Genomic DNA, 17576 nt, shown 5'->3' with positions numbered 1-17576 from the left:
GAGGGAGGGAAAAAACAAAAAGAAAACAGCGGAGGTATCAGAGATGGAGAGGAGGCGGTAAAGAATGAGGAGGCAGAAACGACGCAGGGAGTAACCGAGAGGAAAGTTCGATTTTCTTAACAGGGAAACATATCTGCATGAAAATTTTCCATTTTTCCTCACTAATACGTTATTTTTTAACGCGTTCTGCCAAGTAGTTAATATCCACTGATTTTTCTTCTTTTAATCTTAGGATACATTTAATTAAGAACCTCAATCAAGCAAACAAATTGCTTGCTTTATTAAGTAGGATGACGTAGGAACAATTATAAGCCTTTGATTAATTAGTGCACAGGTACAACTATGCATAAAACCTCGTCCAATCATTTTTCACGTGTTCTCTGTTTGTGATATAAATATATTTTTTATTTGATGAATAAATTGCTGTCATGTTCTGGTTTGACCTCGGCGGATTGACTGCGCGCTGCCGCCCCCTGCTGGACACAACAGCGCAGTGCGCTTCTCAATCCATATGAGCAGCAGGCGTTATATTGAAAATGCTACTTGGACTTGGTCCTCGATGATTTACAAATGGTGCCTTAAAAAACGTGAAGCGATCAAAACACCGTGTTTTTTTTGCCGAAAATGTCAACATCAACCATAATTTACATCAACATCCGTTGTAAATCAATGACAATCAATATTTTTCCAACATATCCCAGGACATTCCCCAGTGTTTTCCAAAAATAATCCCTTGGTCGTGTCGTGTGTACCCATGCCGTGTCAAAGATCAAACCAGAGGACATGTGCTGACATGTGCGATTACTCCAGCGGAGTAAACAAAACGGACGCCCCACAAATTAATTCCGCTTTTAAAACGGCTCGGAGGTTCCGAAACTCGTATGTGTCTTTTCGTAGACCTTCCCTTCTTCCGAAATAAGAGCGTTCAGGAATGCCCCTCAGAAGGTCGTTGGCTATTACATGAAATCGGAAAAACAGATCGTTCTTGAGACTAGACCCTTTAAAAGGTTCATGGACTAGACTTAATAACAACCACAAGTATGGATGCCCACAGGGACCCTTTTGCTCTTCTTTGCTGAATCAGATGAATCAGTTAAAAGAACTGCTTGCGATAGTTGAACATGAGCGAGAATTTATCAGGTGAAGTTTATAATTGTAAGCTATAATGAATCGTAATGCAAATGTTAGAATGGGTGTTAAGATCGCCTCTAGTGCTTGCTGTAATTTCACACTCTATCAATGAAATGGGCAGCCAGCCGTTTTGAAAGCGGCATAAATCAAACGCGTTTAGCTCCTCGTCATCTTAAAGCGCCGCCGCCTTCTTCCGTCCCACTCGTCGCAGAGGACAGACGTCACCGTCTTAGCCACCGCTAGGCTGCCATTTGATTGTGGTCACACTGCTTTACAAACATTGCACATTGTCCATCAGAGATTGGGAACAAAGCACTGGGATTGAAGGTAATTTGAATTACATTGTTTGGGACCGTCATCTTCTGTTACGATAGGGGATGTACAGTATCTATTGCAATTTTGCAAAAAACAGCCAATAAAAAGGTCCTTAATGCAGGAAGCACTGGGAAATGGTGCAGTGCCAATGCGGTGTGTTGCTGGGGGACATGTAGGCTGGCCTCATCGACGCTTAACTGGGGCCCGTCGCTGCCTGTTGCCCGGTTTACTCTCCAGGTGAAGCCTGCTGATGGGTGCTTGTTGCCCGGGTACTTCTCAAGATAAAGCACGATGATTGGTGCTTGTTGCCCGGATACTTCTCCAGAAAGCTCGCTGATGGTTGCTTGTTGCCCGGGTACTTCTCCAGATGTAGCCAGATAGGTGCTTGTTGCGCGGGTACCTCTCCAGATGAAGCACGCTGATTGGTGCTTGTTGCGCGGGTACTTCTCCAGATGAAGCCCGCTGATGGGTGCTTGTTGCACGGGTATTTCTCCAAATGATGCCCGCTGAAGGTCTCTTGATATAATGAATACTAATAAGATAATGACGTCTGTGTTAACTTTTTGTCAACTTTTTGCCAATGGTTCAATGACTAATATCTTTAAAATGCAGAGAGTGAATCTTCATGCAGGCGTGATCAGTGTGAAGTTTGTAATACGATATAAAAAGTGAAATATTGTAAATGAAAAATAAGTTCAAGTTTTTTTTTTACCCTAACATTTGCTTGCGTTAATTAATACATTTCCTCTTGCTCACTTGTGTCATGCTGTCCTTAATAGAAGTGTAAAAATAAAGAAAGCTACAGAGCAAACCAATACAAAGCCATCCAATAGCCATGCTTTGTCTTGTCTAAGCACCCCCCATCCCTGGTCAGGCGTGCAGCGGATCGCATGACTCCGTCAAGCCCCTGCTGACGAGGAAGCGAAAACGAAACTTGGTGTGTTGTTGTTAGGGATTGTATGCTTTCACGTTTTGATATGCGATCCTTGCTGAGACAGCTGAGGCAACTTCTGGTAACTGGCATCAATAGAGCAGCATAAAGTTAGGGCAGTGTTTATTAAAATAAGAAAACGTCGGACCGCGTTTACCACTTGCGAAAGAAAGGAAGGAAAAGACTGCTTGCTATACTCACTTTGGACCTCTCGGAGACATTTTATCATAACCTCCTGCTTGAATATATGGGCATTGTTTCTCGTCCTTTGATACACATCTTTAGTGAAACCGTCGTAATAACCCTCCAACTTCTCAATGCCTCAAGGAATAGGTGAGAGAAAGCATGCATGATATAAGACTAACAGTGAATATGGACTATTTATCAATCTGATCTCTTTGGAGTCCATTGTTGGCCTATGTCCAGATTCTGAAATGGGCCCAATGAAGGGGAATAATCAAAACATACACCTGGTATCTGGCAGATAACAACTATTTCCATCATGCATTATGGCCATCCTGATGCATGGGTCCAGTCCAGAGAACCACATTGTGCTTTTGTCGATAATTATTTGCCAGGTGTGTAAGTCTTTGTGTGACAGACGGGACCCTGCTGACATGATCAGAAGATGTGCAACTGGATACAGTATCTCCTGATGTTGTCAGCCACAGCGATACGGACATGATTGAGTGTTAAGAACTGGATCTTGTACTACACTATTGTTTTATAACATGACACTCTCAGATTATCAATGTAGTGTTTGCTTCACGGTTTGCCGATTCCTTTATTTAGAATAATGTTTTGTTTGGAGCATTGTCATTGTACAGTCTATGATAGGTAGGTGAGCATCTATATAATGGTTATATTTTCCTCAGTTTGTCCTCCATACTAGCATAGGTCTGTTGTGACTGATGGTGTCCTTCATGGTATCCTTGTCACTGTCCACCCTCTCTGCATCGGGTTCTCTCCTTCCCCTGTTATAGATCCAGATCCAGCGATTATTAGGCCAGAAATAAAACTGAATAGTCGAGGAATGAATAATTTATCGGCAGCCTTCTACCCGGGGATTATATTTCATTGTGGTAGAGGGCTTATGTCAGCTTTATGGAGACCTCGTAACTTCATGGACACTTCTGAAGATGTTGGTCATGTTATCAAGATATGGCCTTAGCCCCTACATTTCTATTCATAAATATAAAAAATACGCAAAGGTTTATTGTTTTGTTTGTTTACATGGTAGGGAGAATAGAGTTGGATCAGGTAACATTGTCCCCCAGGCAGTGGAGAGTCAGTGACCTGCTTGACAGTTTGAATGCATGTTGGCTGGTGGTTGACCTATTGACTGACTGAGTGACTGCCCCCTAAAGGAGATTTCCACATCCACAGTCTTGCTTCTTATCTCTTTATACGGTTACTATCAAAACTGGAAACAGAGCTCTCGGGCAAAGAAAAGTGAAAGTAAAATGCCCCTGAAACTCAAATGGTGATGATAATGTTGTTGATGATGATGATGGATTTTGGATATTGGAACGTTGACTTGTATAAAACAGCCGTGGAAAGAGTTTAGGATGTTAGGGGTGGGCCGTAGGATGCAAACAATCTTTAAAGAAGGCAAAGATCAGTGATGAATGGTCAAGAAATTGAAATTGCTTGATCAAAGATAAAGCTGCATTATTACAATCAATCAACAAAGTGATTATTTAAAATGATTAATGGGTTGATTGAGTCTGAATAGTAAGTGACTGCTGCATTAAAGGCCGTGTTGCTGGTTTACCGGAAGTTTTGATTAATGGGTACATAAAGCACTCAAAATATTTATATCATTTATAAAATGTCTCCATTAGTGTTAATAGTGTTATCATTTAGTGTTATCATTTAAATCCACAAGCAACATATGTGTAATACGGGGCATATAAAGACTGGGACTAGAAGATGGTTACTTTCTCTCCATTGAAACCCATTCATATTTTTCAATCTCTTAGGTCCCATGGGCTCTACCGGAAATGGCGTAACTTCGCCACTCTATAGCCCCCGAGACCGAAAATAGTTAAATAAATGTTTTAGTAGCATATACTACACTTGCACCCTCCAAAAATAAACAAGATAACACTTTTAGCTGGGATTTATTTGTTTTTATTAGCGGTTTAGATGTCAATCATGGGATATTGCCCAATATGAGAGATAGCGAACCAATCAAATTGCGCCATCTTAGGAAGTTCACGTATAGCATATACAAACTATATATAATATCAATGTATTTATCTGTATAATCCGCTGAAAACTCTTACTAGTCTCTACTCCCAAGGGTCTCAATGCGGCTTTGGTCCGTGGCTCCCCAACGTGACGTCATGCAATGCATTCTGGGGAAAATGAGAATCAATAGCAAACCGCTAAAATAGTACCTACTTTTTCGTATTACATTAAATACAATGGATAACATTTTAAATCTTTATTACCACCAAGCAAATTGCCCAAATTCGTTGGAAAATTAACCCTGCAACACAGCCTTTAAAACCGTCACATTGTGCCGGTTTAACTGATGTTGCTGGTTCTGCCTGTTATTTGTGTCTGTAAACCTGGTCCATGCATCATGCCACCCCTCTTTTCTGTTTTCATTGCTTTTCAGGTGCCGTCAAAAGGTTTCAATCATCACCTGGCTTGCCAATACACTAGAAACGTGGCTGCATTGCTGAATTTACCGGCGCACAGAAGCTGCATAGTTATCACAGAGGGCCCCCCTATTCACTCCACCCCTGCGATATGAGCAGAGGTAGAGGAGGGCCTTCCAAAGAACAATACAGTAGACCTCTGACGGCCCACCTCAAGGCCAAGCAATATTCCTCCTCGACTGATCCATCCACCCCTCACCCAAGGGTCCCGCCTCCTTTGCAGGTCCCCCGTACTAATGACTTCTCCTGCTCCGGTTACCCTGTAGGACCTTTCCGATCCCCAGAACATTCTCGTTTTTCTTTGACCCCAACCGTGCCCTACAACAATCAAGTCTCCTCTGTGAAAGTAGGGGACCCTACTGCATCATTTAATCAGAACCTGAGGCCCAGACCTGAACCCAACAGCTTTCTGTACCTTCAGGCAAAATTCCTAAGGGGACAAAGCTCCGAGGCACCACAGTTTAGAGGCAGTCCCAGGCAACAAGGCTGGACACCTAACAACAGGGCATCTTTTGCCCCCCACCAGCCAGTGTACGGTCGATACCCCCGCAGCAGTCCTCGAGGGAGGGGCAACAATCGTTGGAACCAGGGATTTGCTAACTCCTCTGTTGACGGAGCCACCAGAACACCCTCAGTTTCTCAATACTGGAACCACAACCAGACCCACACTGCCACATATAGCCAGCACTCCAACAGACACTGGGGCACCCAATCAGACTCTCTAGCTGAAGGTTTCCAGGATCTATCCCTTCACAACGACCGGTCGAATACAAGTTTGTGCAGTTTTGATAGCACATCCCCGTCGGGCACCTCAATCAGCAATAGCTGTAGTAAAGTTAATCTCACCGCTACGTCAGACATCCAGGAGTTGCTCCTTAGCGCATTGGCTGCACTGAGTCCCAGTGAGAGCATCGCCGCAAGACCCCTGGCCAAAAGGCTTAAGCTGCCCAAGAAGATAGTCAACTCTGTTCTTTACTCTCTGGAGGGTTTAGGAAAAGCGTTCAAAAAAGGAACAACCCCTCCACTGTGGTCGCTGTACAGAGAACTCGGTGGAGCGCTGGTCCTCGTCAACGACAAGCGGGGAGGCCATCTCGCCCAGCAGTGGAATTGTTCAGAACGTTCTCTTCAACCAACAATTCAACTTGAACAAAATGTAGAGACCATAGAAGCCCTTGAAGAACCAGAAGAACGCTGTTCTGTCAGAGAAGACTGCTCTGACGCAGAATCCACTTCTTCCTGCTGCTCCTCCTTTGAGTCCTCTGACTCTGACCATAACAACACTCCCACTGTCAGCTCCTCTCTCCAGGAAGTGCATCCTCCAGCGATGGCCAACCAAAAGGACCAAATCTTCGGATACCTACTTCAGAACCCCGATGCGTCAGCTCTTGTCATCGCCAAGAATGTGGGCCTCAAAACCGCCCAGCAGATCCACTCCACTCTGCACAACATGGAGAAGCAGGGTGAGCTCAAAAAGAACAGCGAGGTCAACCCGCCCACCTGGGAGCTGTCCAACCGCCGCCGGGAGAAGATGGAGAGGAGCCTCAAGGCCTCGCAGTGCGCCCCCCCTGCCGAGCAGCTCATGGAGGTGGGAGACGCAGCGGGCAAGGGAGCCGGCACAGCCATGTTACTTCCTCCTCCTGCACAAGGCCTCGAACCCAGTCCGTTACAGGAGAGCTGGCAGCCTCTCCAGGGCATGAAGGAGGAGGCAGGGAGGCTTGCCATCGGCAGCGCAGGTTTTCCCTCGGCTGAGGACCAGTCCATGGGCCGGTCCCCAGACGTCGGTGTGAAGCCGGACCCGGAGCAAGAGAGGCCCCCTGCTCCCTCTGCGGCCACGCCCTTCCACCCTCGGGACGACGAGGCCAATGGGGAACAGTGGGCCACCGACGAGATACCAGAGTTTCTCAACGCTATCCGGCGGCAGACCGACGCCCACAAGCGCACCGGAGACGGCGCCGACAACATGGGGACGGTGGCGGTGTCACTGGCCGCCCCGCCGCCCCAGAACCAGTGGGCCAAGCTGCAGGAGGTGCGGCTCAAGAACCCGGTGAGCGGCCTCATGGAGTACGCCCAGTACCTCGGCCAGTCCTGTGAGTTTGTGCTCCTTGACCAATCGGGTCCCTCGCACGACCCCAGGTGAGTCGCGTCTTGCCTTTGTGGCGATTCATTGTTCAGCTGGTGTGAATGAATATATTCATGAAATTGTTTACATTTGCTATGCTGTGACTCATTAAGAATTGAAAACCCATTTGAAGTCTGATTTTGGTCTTATTTTATTGTTGTACATTTTCATATTGGCGAAGTTTAGGATGGGAGACACTAAAGGGTTGTGGGTTCTCCCCCTCTGGAAACCCCTAGGTTCCGCATGCAGGTGATTCTGGACGGACGGTCGTTCCCCGTCGCCGAGGCGTCCAGCAAGAAAGTGGCCAAGAAGGACGCGGCGGCCGCCACCCTGCGCAGCCTGATCGGGGAGGGGCAGGGCGGGGCGGGCACCGGGGAGGACCGCACGCCAGCACCCCTGGACCAGGTCATGGACCCCGTCCCCGACACTACCGTGAGGAACCCCCATCCGATTCCAGAAAGGCCATAGGTACCTGAAAGAAACAGGGACCTTAGTTACTGATGTTGCCCATGTCTTCTTCCTGTTGTCTCGAAGGCACCGGTCGGGGGCATGGACGAGGCGTTTGGGACGGTGGGCGAGGAAGGGACGGGGTTGGTAGAGGGCCCTCGCCAGCCCCTGTCCCGCTCTCTCCCGGGCGGGAAGAACCCAGTGTCGGTGCTGATGGAGTTCAGCCAGCGCACCGGAAGCTCCATCGAGTTCATCAACACCGGCCAGGAAGGCCCGCCGCACGACCCACGGTACTGCTCACTAGGGCTGTAACGATATGCGTATCGTATGAAAATGTACAACTGAAATCGCGACACTCAAAGCCACCAACCTGTCTCGCGGTGTGAGATGGCAGAAGCGCGACACGCCGTTTCTAACTGCCATTATCCTTCCAGTCCAGATCCAGCCATGTGATATGAGCTGTTAGAATCTGGGTTTCCGTTGCCCGGTAATGGAACAATTAAGTGTCAGACAAATTTGTATCTCTCCGGTCAAATTGTCAGATTTGAAATTTGCTAATAATCGGTCTAAATAATAGTCTGCTGACACCGCTCCTCTTATCGATGCCGTAAGTCTGCGACAAGGTGCCCTCACTGTGATGACAGCGCTCCGTGGCTACAGAGGATTGCATCTCTCCACAGCCTGTGAAGTCCTCGTATGCGATATGAACGACATTTATCCAGAGTGGGCCAAGCGCGCAAAAATACCCTGTGTGATCCCTGTCTCTAGTGTGTTTTGTGTGCTTTGACTGGCAGTTGGTCTGCTTATAGGTCGGAATGAGGCGGCCACCGATTATTGACAGGCTGGGTACTTTATTCTACCGGACTCGTTCGTTTCTTCACTAGACACACACACACTGGTGGTTAGTGCTACCAAAATATTCAAATTACTATTATTTATTTGACACTAATATTTTCAAATATGTAAGCCTAAACCACACAACTAGTTGAGGGTTTTTGCCTACCTGCAAGCTTCCTCCAACTGCAATCTTTGGTTATTTATTTATTCATTTCTCTATAGGCCTACTTTAATAGTATTTTTGTTCTGTTCAAATCTGTTCAGTTTTCCAAATATTTGTTAATAAATGTTACATTAAGTTAATTGTTATACAAATAACATGCTTTGTTATTTGTGTTTAAATAAAATGCTTTTTAAATTTAAAAAAATTTATGAATTTATCGAACTGTGGGTAAAAAATTGTCATACAAACGGAATCGTGAGTTGGTGTATCGTTACGGCCCTACTGCTAACTGCTATCTGGACCTGGCTTTAGTCCCGCGTCCCTGTGTCCTCAGTTCAGCATTGCTGTCTGTAATTTTACCTTTGTGTCCCTCAGTGCATTTTATTTTTAACATGTGAATCGGATGAGTAAGAGACGGTCGCCCATATGAATGCAAAAAGCTAGATTGCTATTTATTTGCAGTTGGTCTCTGTTATTTGTAGGACTGACAAGCTCAAACTTCCAATACTAAATGAATAGGCAAAACTTATTAGTCAAAAAATAAGAAAAACATTGCTGATAATAACCCATCCCACCACATAGATCCTGCATGTTTATTTCTGCACTTCCAGCTGGCGTCAGTAAATGTATGTCTTTTATGTGCTCCCATGATCCTTGTTCATGTGTAGTCTACTGACAAAGGCCTGAGTAGTTCTGGTGTCTGCTTTTGATTTTCTCCAGCTTTTTTTCCATCCCAAGGCAATCTTCGTGCCTCATAGCCCCCCCCTTCTCTTGAAGCCCCTGCTCCTAGCCGTGCTCCACTGAGTACGGTCGGTTGTTGCCCTTATCTGTTGCTCCAGGTTCATGTACCGAGTGAAGGTCGGGGAGGGCCTGTGTGCCGAGGCCTCCGCCCCAAGTAAGAAGGCGGCCCGTCAGCTCGCCGCCGAGGAGGCTGTAAAGGAGCTGATGGCAGACGGGAGGCTGCAGCTCAACAAGGTCAGGAGGGTCAGAGGCCCACTCAGCAGCACATAAGCATTGACATTGTGTTATTGCTTTACTTTAGAACGGTTTGGTGCCAGGGCTCCAGACTAACCTCTTTCATTAGGGTCACTGTGGCCCCTAAGTAAATTATTTTTGGGGCACAACCAGAAGTTTTAGGGGCACACAACATAAATCAACAAGGCAATGTGATTTTCCAATTTTTTTCACTGCATTGCTAAAAAATATTTTGATAATAGATGCAGAAATTACGATGTGTGCTTTCAAATTCAGTGTCGCATTTTATTGTGATTCTCATCCATACCAACTGTTTCCACGTGTGCGCACATGCGTTTGACAAGCACGCTGCGCCTCCTCTTTGCCCGCTCGCCTCTCCATTGAGAAAGCATTAGCAGGCGCGACAAACGCCTCCCTTGCTATAGATCCGGATCGTTGACGAGGACTTTCCCCGTTTAACGTGTAAAAATGAAAAAGGGCAAATTTATGTAAAATTCAGTCGCACACTCTTGCATTTGGGTCTCAAAATGCGACCATTTGCTCGCAGTCTGGAGCCCTGGGTGCACTCCAATGGTAAGAGAGGAGTAAGGTCGATTAGATAATCCCCCTTCGTGTAATGACACCTTGTTGAGTCTCTTGCACCGACGTATCAATGGCACCAACTGTTTGCTATATTTGTGAACTGCGTGTGCGCAAAGGATGGGGAAAAGCCCAGCCTCCGCGCCCCTCGCCTCCCTCAGCGTCTAACGTCCCTCCCTCTGTCCTCAGCCCCAGTTGCCGCTGGGCTCCGGGGACAGCGAGGAGGGCGGCTCCGGGTCGACCTGCCCCTCGCTGCCCCCCCTGACGGCGGACGAACTGCGGGCGGCCCACGAGGCCGGGGTGGGCGACCTCATCAACCACCTCAACAATAACGCCGTGTCCGGGCTGCTGGAGTACGCCCGGGCCCGCGGCTTCGCTGCCGAGATCCGCCTGGTGGGCCAGACCGGGCCGCCCCACGAGCCCAAGTAGGGACCCCAGCCACACCTCGTATGAAAGATAAACGTTGAGCATAAACGGGGGACTCGGCTCGCGGCCGACACCCACGTGAGTGATGCGACGTGAGGCATCTGACAGCCCTGTGCCCCCCCCCCCCCCCCCCCCTCAGGTTCACCTACCAGGCCAAGCTGGGCGGCCGCTGGTTCCCCCCGGTCTGCGCGTCCAATAAGAAGCAGGGCAAGCAGGAGGCAGCGGACGCTGCTCTGAGGGTTCTGATCGGTGAGGCGGAGAGGGCGGCCCGCACGGGGGAGCTGATACCTGCAGAGGTAGGCGCGCCGTCTCACGACGCTGCTCACCTTGTTCCCTCCTCTGAAACCGAGAGGTTATTCAGTTATGACATGGATTTAATGTATGTCCTGTGGCACACAGTACTTTCCAAGAATGGTAATCGCCATTTTTCTTTTTTTCTGATTTCGACCGTTTCCCCCCCCCCCCTTCCCATCTGTCCGTCCATCTGTCCGTCCAGCTCCCTGTCAGTGGCAGCACGTTGCATGACCAGATCGCCATGTTGAGCCACCAGCGCTTCAACGCGCTCACCACGCGCATCCAGCACAGCCTCCTGGGCCGCAAGATCCTGGCCACCATCGTGATGCGGCGCGGGGAGGGGCTGGGCACGGTCGTCAGCCTGGGCACTGGTATAACACCGCCGCGCCGTTCTTTATAGCACAGTGAGGAGGAGAAGGTGACCGCGGGAAGAAGGTCGTTGTTAAAAAGCACATGGGTGTTGGGTGTGTCTGCCTGCCTGCTGCTGGGACACAAATACGCCGGTGGAGAGACGGTCGGGAACAGAGCTGGGTCACCTCCTGTATTAGTAGAGCCTGTGGGTTTACCCTTGACATTGGTCGTCTCTTATGTGTGACGGTGTGTGTTTGGTCTGTCTGTGTAAATGTGTGTGTGTGTGTGTGTGTGTGCGTGTGTGTGTGTGCACGTGTGTGCATGTGTTTTTTTTCTCTTCTTTCCATCAGGGAATCGGTGTGTTAAAGGGGAGGAGCTGAGCCTTAAAGGGGACACGGTTAATGACTGCCACGCCGAAATCATTTCCAGAAGGGGATTTCTTCGGTATAAATAGCCTCTTTTTAGCTCATTCTTTGAGCTCATCTATCAGCCACCCCCCTCCCTCCTCCCCACCGACCCTGCCCCACTGTTCTAAAAATGTCCCTACTCGGCTGTCAGAGGCAATCTGCGGGACATTTTAACGAGTCTAACTGGCCCTTATCCCGGCTGCTGCTCCCAGCTTCCTGTACAGCGAGCTGCTCAAGTACCACGAGGGAGACGAGGGCAGCATCTTCGAGGCGGCCGAGGAGAACCGACTGAGGGTCAAATCTGACATCACCTTTCACCTCTACATCAGGTGAGTGTGTCAGCTGTCCACCACCTCTTCTTTTCACCTCTCTCTCACTTTGACCTGCCTTTCTCTCAAATTCTCTCTCGCTCTCTCTCCCCTGGCTTGTCCTCTCCTGACTGCCTGTCTCTCTCCAGCTCTCTCCTTCGTTCAGTCGGTCCTCTCTGATCTGCAGCTCAGACCATGGTCATGTGTGACTGTTTGTTTGTTTATTTCTTCAGAAGTGAATGTAAAACGCCTGTACTTTAGTTTAATCCGGTTCCTTCTCCCTCTCCCCCTCCCCCCCTCTCTCTCTCCCCCAGCACGGCGCCCTGTGGGGACGGGGCCCTGTTTGACAAGTCCTGCAGTGAGACGGGGGACGAGGTGGAAGGCCACCATCCTCTGTTTGAGAACTCCAAGCAGGGCAAGCTCCGCACCAAAGTGGAGAATGGTACGCACGCACATTCGCGCAAACATACCATCACACGCTGCACACACACACACACACACGCACACACTAGAGCAAACCGGCCCGAGCCCGACAGGATTCTGCCCGAAGCCGAAGGCGATTTTTTTCAAAGCCCGATCCCGCTTACAGCCCGACATATTCAAATATGCACGCACAAGCAAATTAACAAATTAAATTAAAATAAAATCAAAACCAATGCCAAACCAACCAAATACCTAAGATAGGTATTTCGCAATAACAACATACAACGAAAAGTTACATAAAATTGAGATTAGACCTAAGACAAACGAAAAAGGGACTTGCTTGCGGCCGCCTCTCCACAACCACCAATACGGATATAAAAAGGCCAATGCGCCTGTTAAACATTAGTCTTTCTTAACAAATTAAATTCTAATTCTAAATGAAGATGTGTATTTGGCATAAATAACTAATAATAATAACGAAATTAAGTAAAAGGCTCAGCAGGATTTGCTTTGCCACTTCGGCCTCAACGCGACGTGAACAGCAGCTGAAATTTAATAAAATAATGCAAACATTAGCCTATGTAGGCTACTCTGTCTTCTGCTGCAGGCATGGGTTTTGATGCTGTAACAAATAATGTGATGGTAGGTTGTTTGGCACTTGTGGCAGGTGTTTCACAACTTCGATCAACACGGGCGTACACCGTCAGACAAGCGCGGGCGTACACCGTCACACACCATCACAAGCACACCAACACCAACGGGACCTGAACACAAGTGCGAGCGTATTGTAATCAGTCCCCCACGTGCGTGACTCCGCTCCAGGCCGCCTGGATCGTATTCAGAATACATTTTTCTACTCTACTACCCCCTCTCGTCATCATGCCCCTGATGCTGTGTGTTTGTGTGCCCTGCCCCAGGCGAGGGCACCATCCCAGTGGAGTCCAGCGCCATCGTGCCCACCTGGGACGGCATCCAGCACGGGGAGCGCCTCCGCACCATGAGCTGCAGCGACAAGATCCTGCGCTGGAACGTAGTGGGCCTGCAGGGGGCGCTCCTCAGCCACTTCCTGCACCCCATCTACCTCAAGTCCATCACACTAGGTCACTACTGTGGGGACTCCTCCAGGGACAGCCCCTTTGGGTCCTCTTATCATCCGTAGAGCAGGGGTTCACAACCTCTAGTCATCTGACATATTACTTTGTAATATTACTTCTTATTTTTTTGTATACTTCTTAAAAGGCCACACAAAGGTTGTGCGTGTGTGTGTATATACAAACAACTTCTGACACACAACTTGTGCGTCAGATTTAATAATGGGGTCATGGGCTAAATAACTCAGGAAGCAACTAGAGCGTGTTAGCGTATGGGATAATGTGTGTGTGTAAATTATTTTAGGTTCTCATTGTCAGTGACTCCTGCTATTAGCGATCCTTTGGCTAAATACTGATGCAACGTTTGTGCCGCCTCATCCCCCAGGCTATCTGTACAGCCACGGCCACCTGACCCGGGCCGTCTGCTGCCGACTGGCCAGGGACGGGGAGGGCTTTTCCAAGAGTCTTCCTTCTCCCTTCAGACTCAACCACCCCGAGGTACAGACGCAGGCTAGCTACCATCATCCTCTCTTAAAAAAAAAAACGTGTGTGTGTGTGTGTGTGTGTGTGTGTGTGTGGGACTAAAATGTTTCATTAAAGCACCGATAAAGGATGTCTGGAAGCTGTACCAGTGATGTTTGAGAAACGGACGTCATTACTACTGTTGCGGTTGTAGAATAACCTTTATTCGTGCTTGATATCTTTCACGTCAACATACGCTTAGTATTGGGATGAAGGAGCAGACTGAGGCCATAGGCCATCACACTGGGGCCCTGAGCCATCACACTGGGGCCCTGAGCCATCACACTGGGGCCCTGAGCCATCACACTGGGGCGGGGCCCACTGACTCACTGCTGGCACCCGGGCACAACCCTGACGTTCTCCCTGTCCCCCCCCCCCCCCCCCCCCCGCCGGCTCTCTGCTGCAGGTGGGCCGGGTGAGTGTGTACGACTCCACGCGGCACACGGGGAAGACCAAGGAGTCCAGCGTGAACTGGAGCTTCCCGGACCAGCTGAGCGTGGAGGTGTTGGACGGGACCAAGGGGATACTGGATGGGTACGGAGCGCGCCTGAACCCTAAGAATGTCCCTAGTGTCAGGGAAGCTGGTCCACTAATGCATGACAATTGTTATCAAAGGGGTTTAAACCCTACACTAAGAATGAGTTACCAAAGCCCTACTGTTGGGGCAGCTGGTCCACTAATGCATGACTATGTTATCAAGAGGGTTTAAACCGTTTCCTCTCTCCCTCTTCAAACTGTATAGGACCCGATGTCAGATGCAGAAAAAGTGCAATAATCAGGAGGACTCCTATTATTGCACTTTTGCTGCATCTGACATAAGGTCCTGACGTTGCTTGTTTCTAATATGTGTGATGAAGGTAAGCAAATACAATTCTGCAGAGAAATTCTGGACAGATTCCCCCACTCGTTCCTCACCCCCTCCTCGTGGTGGTAGAGCCCTAGCCCTGCTGTAACCAGTCCCCCCCCCCCCTCTCTCCCGCTCTCCCTCCCTCCTCAGGCCGAGAGACGACGTGTCCCGGGTGTCCAAGTCCAATCTATTCCGCCAGTTCCGCCTGGCGTGCGAGCTGTGCGGCCGGCAGGACCTGCTCGCACTGCCCTCCTACTCCCAGGCCAAGGTGTCGGCGCTGACCTTCCAGCTGGCCAAGCAGAACTTCTTCCAGGCTCTGCACGTCCACGGCTATGGGGCGTGGATTGGCAAGCCGCTGGAGGAGAAGAGCTTTGAGTCGGCAGAGTCTGTGTTCATCCTAGGGGGAGGAGGGCCCGCTGTGGTCTACGGGGGAACCACCTCCACCTCCACCTCCACCAACAACAGCAGCAGTATCAGCAGCAACAACAACGGAGGGATGTGTGAGATAAAGCCAGAACAGGCATAAGGGGTGGGGGGGAGGAGCACATGAGGAGGTGGTGTCGGAGAAGGTGGTGACAGGAGAGGGCTGGACAGATGGTAGAGGAGAGAAGTTCAACTGTCCCGCCTTGTCGGTTGATGGTGTATAGTCTCAATAAGTGGCATTGGGGATGGCAGTCAGGGTGTTGGGTTTACAGTGGTGAAGCCCCATGGCAGGTGGTGTAAGAGCAACAGGATAACTAATCAAAAATCAAAGCCTTTTGAATCCCCCAACTAAGAATTGTGGTCTGTATTGTGTGTGTGTGCAACTCAGATTGATTTAATGAGTCAAAAGGCCAAGTCTACATGTACAGAGGAAGCATGCTGATGGCCACTTCGTCTCATTTAACATGATGATTTACTGGAGCTTCTCACACCCTTCATGTGTGGAGCGTTGGTTTGTGGTGCGTCGGTTCGGACTGTGCCTCCACCCTGCCTACCCTCCGATCAACCAGCTCTGTACAACTAGCCCCCATGCAATCATATATCTGTATGACTACTATCGTACTGTGTGTGCCCCGCTCCCTCCATTGGTCGACGTGCCCCTCCCAACCACACCTCACATTCCCCTGCTCCCTGGAGCCAGGGTCCATAGCACCGTGAGCGAGTCACTCTGTTATCTGTGTTCGCGTCCATTTTATTTCCCCCTTGGTATCAGAAGGTTTGTGCCGTTTCTTTGTTCCCCATGTTCTGGTTGTTTTGCCCTGTCGGATTGTATTTCTAAATGTTTTACGTGTGTGTGACGCTACCAGACAAAAGATGAACACTCACTTTTTACGCTCCATGATTTGACGAGTTCACGACGAACACATGGTACAGCGAAGTAGCTTTATTAGTCGTGTTTTATTTTTTATGTCAACAAGTGGATGATGCGATATATACATCATTTACATACAAATACATGAACACACAGATGTATATGCAACGAGGGACAGTTGGTCCTGCATATATGTCTGTGTGTGTATGTATATGTATATATTTAATGTATATATTTTGTAAATCTTGAAATTGATTTTTCTATTTTCTTTTAAAATGTTTAATCACAATGGATCAGCTGTTTTTACAAATTGAGTGTACAAAGTTTCAAAATAAAAAGAAATACAACCATGTTCAAATGAGCAATGTATTCATGCAGATTCCTTCTCATCAGATGAGGTTTTATCTTATGAATGGCTGTGAAATGGAGCCTATTCTAGAGCCAGTACCACCAAACATGCATTAATCAAAACAGTTTGTCTCCGTATTCACAAAGAAAGCCTGCTCTGCCACCCAACTCATCCAACGTTTTTATATTTTGCTATTTGTCATTTGTTAGGATACAGGCATATGTTTGCCCATTTATGCATATTTTTTTGTTGTCCTGTGCGGACTGACATTTAGCCAGTACTCTCAGTACTCTATGCCATAGGTCGATGTTCCTCTTCGTTTCCAAGCTGAGGTCCATTTTCAAGACATCTGCACTACCAACGCAAACCAGCAGGTGCTGCTGTGCGAGCACCTAGTGTCGTTGTCGGCCTCACTATTGTAGACTGCACTATTTTAGCCCCCCCTAAATACGTTACAATGATTACAATGGGGTGTGTTACAAACATATATAACCTATAACATATAACCTGTTTGTACTATTTGTCACAAGCAAAGTTAATTAGTGAGCACTGTGGGACAAGGAAGGATTATTGCTGCATTTTTAATTGCCTCCGGATGTTTTGCTTTGTGTGTTTGTTCGTGTGCGGGGCGAGAGGATGTGTTGGAGAATGTGAGCCGGAATGTGTGCAAAAAAAGAGCGTGTGGGCCAACCTCAAACATCTCTTGACTTGTCAGTTGGATCCATTCTGTCAATCAGTCACTCTGATCCAATCGGGCATCTTTAGAAGGGAGGTGGGTGGGACTAATGGTCCAGGGAAAAGTGTGATGGAGAGAATGCAGGAGGAGTCAAACAAAGGGAAATTGGGACTGCGAGGGGAAGTAGCGTGAAATATTAGTTCAGACCAAAGAGCTTAAAGCCAATCGAAGCTTTTCGATTGAAATAAATGATCAAAGGGAGGGGGAGCTCGGGCAGAGGCGGACCGGGTGGAGGCTGTGTGTCGCGGAAATATACCCGCGTTTACCACCAAGAGACTCATGGAAGTAAATAAAAAAAAAAGCAAGTTTATAATAGTCTTCTGCAAAGATGGAGTTGATAACAAGATTGAACTATCCGTGGG

General features: G+C 48.3%; 1 protein-coding gene across 2 annotated transcripts; it reads left to right on the top strand.

The window, feature by feature from the left end:
• Nucleotides 1–1315: 1315 nt before the first annotated feature.
• adar (adenosine deaminase RNA specific) lies at nt 1316–16500 on the top strand. Of its 2 annotated transcripts, none has more exons than XM_056602666.1 (15): nt 1316–1458; nt 5004–7179; nt 7402–7597; nt 7700–7902; nt 9452–9587; nt 10356–10591; nt 10732–10888; nt 11089–11257; nt 11588–11681; nt 11857–11973; nt 12267–12394; nt 13293–13475; nt 13852–13964; nt 14395–14522; nt 14986–16500. In XM_056602666.1, exons 2-15 carry the CDS (start codon nt 5138–5140, stop codon nt 15359–15361), a joined length of 4278 nt encoding a protein of 1425 aa, XP_056458641.1. In that variant the 5' UTR covers nt 1316–1458; nt 5004–5137; the 3' UTR covers nt 15362–16500. The 2 variants fall into 2 exon arrangements, with proteins under 2 accessions (XP_056458641.1, XP_056458642.1); XM_056602667.1 differs by lacking the exon at nt 1316–1458 and adding an exon at nt 1671–2710.
• The last annotated feature ends 1076 nt before the right edge of the window (nt 16501–17576 follow it).

This window comes from Gadus chalcogrammus, chromosome 11 (genome assembly GCF_026213295.1).
Source record: "Gadus chalcogrammus isolate NIFS_2021 chromosome 11, NIFS_Gcha_1.0, whole genome shotgun sequence".
Classification (NCBI taxonomy): domain Eukaryota; kingdom Metazoa; phylum Chordata; class Actinopteri; order Gadiformes; family Gadidae; genus Gadus; species Gadus chalcogrammus.
Note: the sequence above shows the minus strand (reverse complement) of the source record. Positions and strands in the feature narration are given on the sequence as shown.

Bases quoted from the DNA above. Each gene is read 5' to 3' on its own strand.
- adar (XM_056602666.1), top strand. From the start codon at position 5,138: ATGAGCAGAGGTAGAGGAGGGCCTTCCAAAGAACAATACAGTAGACCT. The intron at 7,598-7,699 runs GTGAGGAACCCC...GTTGTCTCGAAG, and splicing joins ACCCCGTCCCCGACACTACC to GCACCGGTCGGGGGCATGGA. The intron at 13,965-14,394 runs GTACAGACGCAG...TCTCTGCTGCAG, and splicing joins TCAGACTCAACCACCCCGAG to GTGGGCCGGGTGAGTGTGTA.